At 39.0% G+C, this 12,396-nt stretch overlaps 1 protein-coding gene across 1 annotated transcript in view; it reads left to right on the top strand.

Annotated features, from left to right (window-relative positions):
- The first annotated feature begins 62 nt into the window (after positions 1 to 62).
- The window catches only part of MAK (male germ cell associated kinase), a 54,842-nt gene continuing 42,508 nt past the window's right edge, over positions 63 to 12,396 (top strand). Inside the window, exon 1 of the mRNA XM_008692816.2 lies at positions 63 to 1,958. Within this exon, the coding sequence (XP_008691038.1) occupies positions 1,858 to 1,958 (101 nt within the window). The 5' untranslated portion in view covers positions 63 to 1,857. The remainder of the gene's footprint in view (positions 1,959 to 12,396) is intronic.

Here is a 12,396-nt window from a genome sequence, read left to right as displayed (position 1 = left end):
AAAAGCAAATACATGTTTGGGTCAGGAACCATGCGGAAGGAGTGCTGACTTCCTTTCTATAAATGCCTTACTATTTTGATTCCTTGTGTATGTATAATTACAAAAAATTCCATTTTCAGGCAAATGGGGAATCATTTGCTGGCATCTGTTAAGACCATCTGCTCAGACTTAAGCTGAAAAAGAACTCCTAAATAGATACGGAATCTACTATTGTGATCTTTTTTAAGATCCTGGCCACCATTAGCACAGCCTAAATTAATTCACACATGACTTTCAAGGGGGTATTATCTATATGAAGTAAAACAAATGATACTCTAATACACCCCCACCCTGTTACTTCAAAGTCCCACAGGTTCTTTCCCCCTTTCCTATGGACAAATACATTCCCCATAACAGGAAACAACATAGTTTTATTGTCCTTCCCTGCACTTTTGCTTCTTCCTCCTGAAAGCCTACTTCTGGAAGTCTTAGGTACTTTGACGACCACACTATATCCTGTGGGCCCTAAATTTCTGCATATAATAGAGAAATGATTTCTATGATTTTATTTTGTGGAAATGAAACAGTGCTACAGTGAAAGAAAAGTAATCTTTGAAAGAAGCATCAAATTATAAAAGGCATTTTAAAACAATTTTAATGGTGCCAAGCATTTTGTTACCACCTGCAACTCAGCATAAAGCCTTGTAACAGAATGACAGAGATTTTTATTTTTTTTTATTTATTTATTTTTATAATGATTTTTTATTATATTATGTTAGTCACCATACAGTATGACAGAGATTTTTAAAAGCAATATAAGAATGAAATGAGAAGCAGTTCCTTGAAACAGAACTAAGATGGAACAAAGGGAGGAAACTACTGAATGTCGTAATAGAATACACAGTAAAGCCAGCACTTTATTTTGTTTTTCTTTAACTGCAGTAATAAAATCAAAACCTACTGAAATCTGTACCCTTCTAATATATACGAATCCACAGTCCCTGATCTGTAGTTTCAAAATTCACAAAGCTCTGAAAAATGAACACTTTAAAATAAATTTGTACGACATTGCAACGTAACGCAACCTGAATGATGTAATGCCAGTGTAGCCTTCCTTTATTTTACTGAGTGAACTTTTCGTACAGTGTTCTGCAGCTACATGAAGATGCTGCCTGGGAGGGGTTACATAATATGCTATGTCCTCCATAATACTTTTCTAAAATGTACAGTTTCCTGGATCCCAAACACAACTGGCCCAGGAGTTTCACATAAGGGACCATGGGCCAAATTAAATGTAATGCAAAAAGTGATTCAAAGAATGGATATAGTATAGTCTGATTTTCCAATTTATATTTATATTATATTATATTATTATAATTATGCTCAATATAAAAAGAATCCTACAAATCATTAAGCCAGTATTTACAGATGTTCATGGGATAAACAGCACAGCACCACGTAAATGAAGCAGTCATAAATGAATATTATCAGTCTGTTATATGTGAACCCCATTCCACATAGCACAAGGGACTTACTGACAAATGTTTAACCCACCCGCATTTATATTTTAATTCTTCCCTGTGTTTAGGTTACCAGTAAATTTTTTGAAGAGATTCTTTAATGAAAATTTTTTGTTCTTGTTCTGGTTTTTTTTCTTTTATAGGGTGTTCATAGGAATGGAAGCACTGTTTCCTCACCAGATTCCTTATCATTATATCTCATGAACCTACATAATCCTGGGGAAGAGCCTGTGTGTGTCTAATGATGACAAACCTGTCACCGGTGTAGCGACAACAGTCTGAGGGGGGAAAAGAAAAAAGCAGCATTTAAATTTCTATTCAACAAAGCCAACAACTTCTGTTGCGTTATTTTTCCACGATGAACCGATACACAACCATGAGACAGCTGGGCGACGGCACCTACGGGAGCGTGCTGATGGGCAAGAGTAACGAGTCTGGGGAGCTGGTGGCCATCAAAAGGTACCGTGTGCGACACCGCAGAGTTTGAAGCTGTGATCTTTCTTTTCCTTATCTTTAGAAAGAGGTCTAGTGTAGACCCTGTGCTTGTTTGGCTCACGGGGAATGCCGTTCTGGAGAAACACTGCCAGAAAGGAGGTCTGCTTATCCCCACGTATATTGCTTCAGTTGTCTGGTTTGTCCAGCTGCGTCGATACATCAAAAAATAGAAGTGCTCTGCTTTTTATGCATAACAAAGAGGAACTGAAACTGCAGGTCATGTTTGGAAATTGTTTAGAATTTAAAGTTGAATGCACAGTAGAGTTTATTATTGCCTGAAAACAACAGGCCTCAAAATCAGATGGTGTTCATAAGATCAAATTGAGTTCTGAATGGTACATGCTATTTTCCTAAGCTTACCAATGAAACAGAATTAATTATTATGAATGTAATTATTTCTTCTGAATCTACAGTATTTGTTATTTATCATACATAAACAAATTACCCCAACGCTTAGTGACTTAAAACAAGGACAAACAGTTACGAATTCAGTTTTTGGGGGTGGGGAATTTAGGAGTAGCTCAGCTGGATGGTTCTGGCGCCACGTGTCTCCTGAGGTGGCTGTCATCTGAAGGCCAGCCTGGGACCGCAGCATCCCCTTCGAAGCTGGCTCACTGGGGGAGTGGACTAGCGCTGCTGTAACGAGCTACCACAGACTGGGTGGCTTAAGTAGGGATTTCTCTCCTCACAGTTCTGGCAGGTTAGTAGTCAGACTTTAAGCTTTCAGCAGGGGTGGTTTCTTCTGCAGCCTCTCTCCGTGGCTTCTAGATGGCTGTTCTCTCCCTGTGTCCTCACAGGGTCTTCCCTCTGTGTCTGTCTGTGTCCTAATCTCTTCTGATAAAGACGCTAGTAATATGGGATTAGGACCCACCCAGAAGACCTCATTTAACCTTAATTAATTCTTTAAAGTCTGTCTCTAAATACAATCACACTCAGATATTTACGACTTCAACATATGGATTTGGTGGGGGAAATTTAGCCGATAATAGGCTGCTGTAACAAAGTTTAAGCCACAGACTGTGGCTTCAACAAGGGAAACTTACCGATTTATAATTCTGGAGCCTAGAAGTCTAAAATCAAAGTGTCAGTAGGGTTGGTTCCTTCTGAGGATCTATTCTAGGTCTCTCCTTGGCTTATGGATGACATTTTCTCCCCATGTCTCTTCCACACGGTCTTCCCTCTGTGCCTATCTCTGTGTTCAAATTGCCCCTTTTTATAAGAACACCAGTCATATTGGATTAACGTTCGCCCTAATAATTTCATTCTAACTCCACTGCCTCTGTAAAGACCCTATCTCCAAATAAGGTCACATTCTGAGGTACTGGGGGTTAGGACTTCAGCATAGGAATTTGTGGGGGAGGGGCATAGTTTAGCTCACAACACAACACTCACTCACATGGTTGACAAGTGGCCTACTCACATGGGCCTCTACAGAGGGTTGTGTGAGTCCTCTTATGACACAGCAGTCAGCTTCCTCCAGAATGAGTCCTGGAGACTGACGACCACAACAACCAAATGATGACAGTCTAAAATTGAAAGTGCTTTAACAAATGCTCATCAAAATAACTTTATAAAATATTGTCCGTAGCCATTATTGTCAAATGTACAATGTGCAATAACTGAAATGAAATATTTACCAAATGGGCTTAAAAATTCAGTACCACTCATGACTGGGGGAAGAAAAAAAGCTCTTAGCAAAGAGGAATAAAAAGAAACTTCCCTAACCTGATAAGACTTATATAATTCATCATCTTTACGCTGAAATATTAGAAGGACTGCTAGGACAGTTGTTCTTAAGACCAGACTGCCTACTATATTCCTACTAATTAAGATTGCTTTGGTGATCCTAATTAATTCAATAAGAGGAAAAAAATGAGGTATCAGTATTAGCCAAAATGAGATGAAATCATCTTATTTATACATTAAATCATTGTATAAACTCACACAAATACTTCATTATGTATAAGTAAATTTGTAAATATAAATATTTTTAGTATATGTGCTGCTGAAGCAAGCACTGTACATAAATGTTTTTAAAGAACTGGAAAGATACACATAAAATTCATGAAAGCTGTGGCTTCTGGGGACGGGATAAACAAAAATGAGAATGAGGTTAGGTCTGGTGGAATCATCTAAGGTTATTACCGCTGTTGTGTTTTATTTAACAAAATGCTCATTATTCCTTGTGGGTGTTAAAATCATGTGTTTGTTTTACTTTTCCATTTCATAAAATAGGGACTTGAGCCTCACCTACATAGATCTAGATAAAGCCTTGAAAGCATTGAAGGATCCAAAACTGTAAGAAGTCAAATAGACTGAGGGCTGAGAAAAGGCCATAAGCATATAATTTAGGAATGCTTTGGTACACGAAATAAAAAACCTAATTAAAAGTAACTTAACAGCGATTTACTTTTCTCACATAATGAAAAGTCTCGAGGTAGGGGCGCCTGGGTGGCTCAGTCGTTAAACATCTGCTTCAGCTCAGGGCATGATCCTGGGGTCCTGGGATCGAGCCCCACATCAGGCTCCCTCCTCCGCTGGGAGCCTGCTTCTTCCTCTCCCACTCCCCCTGCTTGTGTTCCCTCTCTCGCTGGCTGTCTCTCTCGCTGTCAAATAAATAAATAAAATCTTAAAAAAAAAAAAAGTCTTGAGGTAGGTAGCCCAGGGCTAGTACCTTGTCCATGCTGTTAACACAGACCTAAGTTCTTCTGTCTTCAAAACATAGCTGCCTCACCCCTATCCAGAAGACTTCTGGTTACTTCTCATTGGCCGGAAGTGTGTCACACGGCACACCTGGCTATAAGGGAGGCTGGGAAACTGAGTACTTAGCTGGACATTTGTATCTCTATAGAAAAGCTGTGACAATAAAGGCAAGAGAAGAGCGGCTTTGGACAGTCAATTCACAGTGTCCGCCACACTCAGTATCTACTGCTGCTAGATAGTATTCCTAACTTAAGTAAGGACACAGCAAAATGAATGAGAAGGGGAGGAATCATGGGGAAGACTTGAACAAAATTTAAATATTCATTCAGCACATAATTGTGAAGCTCCTACACTGGTGCTCAGGACAAAATGGGAATGAAACAGAGAAGTTACAATGTAGTGAGGAAGACCGACAAATCTGACAAGTTACCATATTTTATGGTAAGTCCTATGAGGGGGTAATAATGGTCCTAGGGGAGCACAGAGAAGTGATGCTGAAGAGGTATGCTGGAAGACTTCCCATAGAAAGTGAGACCTCAAGAATGAGAAAAGAATATCAAGAAAAAGAGGAGGTGGGGGCGCCTGGGTGGCTTAGTCGATTGAGCATCCAACTCTTGGTTTCGGCTCAGGTCATATCAGGGTCGTGGGGCTGAGCCCCAAGTTGAGCTCTGCGCTCAGAGTGGAGTCTGCTTGAGCTTCTGTCTATCCCTCTGCCTGCCCCTCCCCCCTCAAATAAACAATTAAATAAGATTTTTTTTAATTAAAAAAAAAAGAGGGAGGAGAAGAATGTCCTAAGCAGCAAGGATAATATGTTTGAAGGCCTGGAGGTGAGAGAATGTGAAGGCTTGCCTGGGGCTGAGTAACTGAAAGAAGTGTAGGTGGCTGGAGTGGGGCATGATGCTAAAGGGTGAAGTCGTAAAGCCAGGTTAAAGAGTTTGTCTATCTTGACTAGAAGGTGATGAAGGATTTTAAGCAGGAGAGTTGTTGATGTGATCAAATATTGCTTCAGAATGGTTCCTTTAGCAAAAGAATGGATACTTGATCAAAGGTGACCAGTCAGGAGACTGGGGCAGTCGTCTTGGTTAGAGGTGGCAATGACCTGATCTAGAAAAACAGCATTGCATATGGACATAAGTAAAAGTACTCAAGAGACATTTAGGAGATAGGCTCTGTAGGAACTGGTGACTGGGCTTGGAGGGAAAGGAGAAAAGCATGTGCAAACTCCTGGGATTCTTAAATGCATGGCCATTCACCATGACAGGGGAAATCACAGGCTTAGGCGTAAAGCTGGGTTCACTCTTGGAAATGATGACTTTAAGATGCCTCCAGGTAACTGAATATTTGCATTCAAAACAGGTCTGGGCTGGCAATTTGGGAATTGTTAGTCTACAGATGCTAATTGAAGCTATATAGAAGGAAAGGAAAAAAGGTCTTCATAGGAAGCACTAAGGAATCCCAGCATATAAAGAATGGGCCCTGGAAGAGGTAGGTGCTCACGCAGAAACCTGAAAAAGAGCCAGGAGAGAAGTAGGAGGAAAACCAGGAGAGTGTAGAAAATATCTGGACCCAAGGGAAAAATATAAAGAAGTGCTCAACTGGAAGACAACTAAAAACTAATGACTGAGAGGCACTTAAGTTAGTTAGGAATGTTTCTTACTCTAAGTGACAAATATGTAAATTAACAGCAATTGATAGAACCAATGGCTTAAATAAGTAGATTATTTTTCTTCCATATCAGGAAATCTGAATTTTGATGACTCCAGTGAACTGAATCTAGGCCTTTTCTATCTTCTTCATACTGAGCTGTTAGCATTTGTTTGCCCTCAAACGTGTCACTTAATGGCCACATTACAACTACTTCATTTCCAGCCATTACGTCTATGGTTCAGGGTGAGAAGAAGGGAGAATAATACCAGCAAACCCTTCTCTCAAACTCTAAGTAAATTTGTTTCCCAGAAGCCCCCGAATGACTTCCCCTTACTTCTTATTGGCTAGAAATGGATCACATGGTCTCCCTTATGGTCAAGAGAGGCTGAGAGGTGAGAATCTACTCTTCAAACTTCTATACCAGGAGGCAAATGGGAGGAAGCTAGAAATAGCTTTCTGGCGTCCAAACCAATATTGGTGTTCTTTGGATTTGGAGAACATGGTATAATTAGTGGCTGTGGTGAGAGTTGTTCTAGTGAAATAGAAGAGGAGATAAGCCAGATTGCAGTAGGGGAAGGAGTAGTAAAAAGTGGGGTAGTGGAGGCATTGAACTTTGAATAGTACATGTCACTCAGTTGCTAAAAAAATCATAGAAGGCTTTTCGCAGTACTCTCAGAATCCACTCTCAGAATCCCAGAGTACATGGGATGAATACTAAAGTGGAGCTACTGGCAGTGTGTACATGACTTTGCACAGAGTCTTCACGGATTTGTACAGAGAGCAGAGACTGAAGGACAGCAGAGCAGGAGTGGTAGAAGATTGGGAGAGGGGGACATCAGAATATAGGGGTGCTCTTGAGGGGGACAGTGGTGGGAAGGCTGACCATGAGATCTAAGCTGGAGGAGGAGCCAGGCAAAGCCAAGTGTTGAACAAGTGGACGTATACAGTACATCCAAAGGTAATGATGGTAAAAAGATAGGAGGGAGCAGCTCTCTGGAGTGAAGAACTGTGAAGCCAGGCTCCTGGCAGGATTATCAGTATGAATGTTCACTCAGTACTCCTAAAATTCTGGACAAGACATAATCTTAGGACGGTTTTTGACCTGCAAGAGTCATACAGAAGGCTATATCATTTCTCTCAAGCCTGATGCAAAGCAATAAACTTGTCTTGAAGTATTAGACCTCTTATTCTCCATTCTCAATGTAGCCCTATTTGTTACCAAAACAACCTACATTCCATACTGTCCAATCAGGACCATCATCTTGTGCTCCGTGGCATAAAACTTTAGGCACTGCAAATTCAGGCCACAAATATGGTTAGCATAACACTTTAAATCCATCCATGTTGGGTTAAAAATTCTAAATAAATTCCATGTTGAATACATTTTGTGTAGCAGATGAAGAGCTGCCTATCTTTAATCTTCAAAGCGGGCAATAAGCATGTCCTCTTGAAGAGAAACAGATTATCTGGAAGGAGGTATTTTTCATTCTGAAAGCCTTTTAAGCAGAAGAATCAGGAGAAGGATGTTGGAGGAGTGAAGTGGAGAAGAGTCAGCGCACTAGCACAGTACGGAGATGGCCAGGAGAAACCAGGGTGTGGCGTGGCAGCTGCTAGGTGTCAGACAGAGTGGTATAATCTGAGACGTGAACATGGGCAGAAAGTCTGTACTCGATTCAGTAAGCAGTGGGCAAGGCTTTTGAGCGGTCTTGAAATGCTGTCAAACTGGCTAGGACGAGTTGGCGCATGAGTGGTCAGAAGTTGGGAGAATACTATAAAGAACAAGATAAAGTACCTTCTTGAAAATTTCCTTTGGGAAATTTTAATTTAGATCACTGGCAAGAAACCTTGTACTATCTGCTGCCATTAAAAAAAAAAAAAGCTGTAACACAATTCATTCTAGTGGATGGTAGTAAGATCCTCTTATCTCATTAAATTTAAAATATTTATTAAGCTCTCTGTTAAGGACTTGGAAGGCACTTCTATTTTGGAGGGTCTCCTGTTTGTGGGATAGTTTCTAATGAGCCCATCTGTGAGTACAGAAATTCATCCAGTCATTTAGTAAATATTTATTGAGCACTTACTGTATGCCAAAGTCTGATCTAGGCATGTGGGGGTGTCCTCAAGAGCTTACATTTGAGGAGAGGGGAGGACTGTATAGGATGTTAGAGGTGGTAGGTGCTATGGAGAAAAAGCAGAGCAGAAACAGTGACCTAGTAATAGTACTCTCCTCTTCTTTAGATAACTGGCTGGGGAATGGACAGGAAAATTAGCTCAGGACATTAATAATAAGGATCAGCCTGAAATGGTCTTTTATTTCCTTTGACCAGCCAGCTCTTTCTAGCTCTGTCTGGCTGGATGAAGTTTCTTGGTTTTTTTTCAGTCTTTCGATTTTTCACCTACTGGTACCTTCTGTCTTTCAGGTCTCAGCTGACATACTGCCTTATCAAAAAGGCCAGGCCATTAAATTTTTTTTAAAAAGTCCTTTATCTCATGGTCCTTATAACTAATTTGTCTGTTTTGTGTTTACTAGCCTAAAGCCTATTTCATGTTAGATGGAAGGCATCATGGTAACTGTCTCTGGTGCTGGTTGGTGCATTGCCCTGGCACATAGTAGGTGTTGAATGAATGAATAAATGAAAAGAAAAAAAGGCAGGGAATCAAAAAGGAAGTGCCTTTTCTTATCATTCTAAGAAATTGGTTTAATTTCTTAAAATTAAATTAAATTCTTCACATTGGTTGAAGAAATTGGATAATTGTTTTATAAGGAAACTTCAGTATATCTTGCATATAGACACCCACATTGCCTTAGGGTGATATTGATGAGAAGTAGTAATTGCTGGAAAGAAAGGAACATATTAGGATATGTGGATGCAGCCAGTATAGATTTTAAAATAGAATAAAATTTTCAATTTGTATTAAATTGGAAAGGGGACTTGAATATATTACTTAGTCTCTCAAAAAATGGATTTTAAAAAATTTTATAATTTTTAAGAATCATAACAGATTATATGTGCAGTTTTGGATGGATTTGATCACTGTCTTAAACTTCTTTTATACACTATATTTGAATTGACTTTTAAATTTATCATTGTGCTAGATTTACCTTATCATTTTAGCAAGATATTTATAAATCTATAGCATGGAAAAGTATTTTTTTACTTACCAAAAGTCAGTAAATCATCAATTTCTTCAACCTCCATAAATTTCTAGCACCTTAATGAGTATAAATGAAATTCTGATTCACTAAGGATATTTTAGAAATAATAGCAGTGATGCCCTTCATGTCTTATTGTAGCTGATCATAGGTACTGGTAAAAACAAGAACATCCAGGAGCGCCTGGGTGGCTCAGTCGTTAAGCGTCTGCCTTAGGCTCAGGGCGTGATCCCAGCGATCTGGGATCTAGCCCCAAAGCAGGCTCCTCCACTGCGAGCCTGCTTCTTCCTCTCCCACTCCCCCTGCTTGTGTTCCCTCTTTCGCTGGCTGTCTCTCTCTCTGTCAAATAAATAAATAAAATCTTAAAAAAAAAAAAAAAAAGAATATCCCGTATTTACTGAGCGCCGAACTAATAAGCAGTTTGCAATAGGCTTTTCATATGCAGCAGTTTCTACTTTGTAACTACTGAATTTGAGGGACAGAATGTTCAATGGGGAACCTGTAGAAGGTCACACAGTGAGTCACTGAGCAAGGATTTGAATCCAGCAGGGCAGTTCCACAGCCCACGTTCTTAACTACCATGGCGTGCTGCCGATTCTTTGTGCTGCCATTCCTTTACTCATTTCCTTACCCTGTGTATTATACTCTTGTAGGGACTCTGAATAATTTAATCAATAAAGATAACTTTAAACTTCCTGAGAATCTTCTAGAACATCTCAATAGGAGATTATACTATTAAATGAAAACAGTAGGGCATAAGGGGGTCTTTATTTTTTTAACTTTTTTTAAAGATTTATTTACGCATTTGAGAGAGAGTGCACATGAATGAGGGGGAAGAGGCAAAAAGAGAGGGAGAGACTCTCAAGCAGACTCCCACTGAGGATGCAGCCGGAGGTGGGGCTAGATCCCATGACCCTGAGATCATGACCTGAACAGAAATCATGAGACAGATGCTTAACTGACTGAGCCACCCAGGTGCCTGTAGGGTCCTTATTTTCATAATCCAGCTTTGTAATTTCTATACTTGAAGAAACATTTTTTAGAACATAAATCCTCTTTTTTCTTGTCTCTCATTTTGCATGGTGACTAAAAATTTGTTCATAAAAAATACAACCTCTATCTGCAGTGTTTATGGTGGAATTATTTTGTTACCTTTATTACTTTATTACTTTTGGTATATTAATTCTAATGGCAACATTGGGATGGAAGAGGGAAAATAGAGAACAAAATGCAAGAAAGCAACCTTCTAATGGGAGAAGATATTTGCAAATAATATATCTGATGAGGGATTAATATCCAAAATATATAAAGAACTTTTACAACTCAACACCAAAAAAACAAAAATAACCCAATTAAAAAATGGATGAGGACCTGAATAGACATTTTTCCGAAGAAATACAGATGGCCAACAGACACATGAAAAAATGCTCAGCGTCACTCATCATCAGGGAAATGCAAATCAAGTACACAATGAGATATCAGCTCACATTTGTCAGAACAACTAAAATCAAAAAGATAAGAAATAATGTGTTGGTGAGGATGTGGATTAAAGGGAACCCTTGTGCACTGTTGGTGGGAATGTAAATTGGTACAACCATTGTGGAAGACAGTACAGGGGTTCCTCAAAAAATAAAAACAGAACTGACATATGATCTAGGAATTCCATTACTGGGTATTTAACCCCCCAAAATTAAAAACATTAATTTGACAAGATATATGCACCCCTATGTTTACTGCAGCATTATTTACAATAACCAAGATATGAAAGCAACTTAAGTATCCGCCGATAGATGAATGGATAAAGAAGATGTGGTATGTGTGTATGTATGTATGTATGTATGTGTGTGTGTGTGTGTGTGTGTGGGTGTGTGTGTGTGGATGGGTGTGTGTGTATAAAGGAATATTACTCAGCCATAAAACAGAATGAAATCTTGCCATTTGCAATGACATGGGTGGAGCTAGAGAATATTGGGCTAAGTGAAATAAGTCAGAGAAAGACAAATAACATATGATTTCACTCATATGTGGAATTTAAGAAATAAAACAAAGCAACGGGAAAAAAAGAGAGAGAGGGAGAGGCAAACCAAGAAACAGACTCTTAACTATAGAGAACAAACTGAAGGTTACCAGAGGGGAAGTGAGTGGGGGGATGGGTGAAACAGGTGATGGGGATTAAGGAGTGCACTTGCTGTGATGAGCAGCGGGTGACGTATGGAAGTGTTGAATCACTATATTGTACACCTGAAACTAATAATACACTATATGTTAACTAACTGTAACTTAAATAAAAACTAAAAAAAAAAGATGATGAAGATTTGGTATATATATATAACGGAATATTACTCAGCTATAAAAAAGAATGAAATTGTGCCCTTTATGATAACATAGCTGGGCCTAGAGAGTACCATGCTAAGTGAAACAAGCCAGAGAAGAACAAATACCATGTGGTTTCATGTATATGTGGAATCTAAAAGAAAACAAAACAAATGAACGAAAAAACAGACTCGTAAATATAGGGAACAAACTGGTGGTTGCAGGGTGGGGGAGGTGGATGAGAGAAATGGGTGAAGGGGATTAAGAGGTATAAACTTCTAGTTATAAAATAAATAAGTCACAGAGATGAAAAGTAGAGCAAAGGGAGTATAGTTAATAATACTGTAATAATGTCAGATGGTGACTACACTTATCATTGGGGAGCATTTCATACTGTATATCATTGTTGAACAACTATGTTATATGCCTAAAACTAATGTAACATTGTATGTCAACTAAACAATGAAAATTAAGAGAAAAAATTTTTAAAAAGAAAGCTATTTCTAAAGTTTGATTGCTTCTGAATTTTTGTTGACCTGAATCACTTAACTTTATGGGCTTGTTTAATGCAGAGGTAATGGTACA

This window comes from Ursus maritimus, unplaced genomic scaffold, assembly GCF_017311325.1.
Source record: "Ursus maritimus isolate PB19 unplaced genomic scaffold, ASM1731132v1 scaffold_30, whole genome shotgun sequence".
NCBI lineage: Eukaryota > Metazoa > Chordata > Mammalia > Carnivora > Ursidae > Ursus > Ursus maritimus.
Note: the sequence above shows the minus strand (reverse complement) of the source record. Positions and strands in the feature narration are given on the sequence as shown.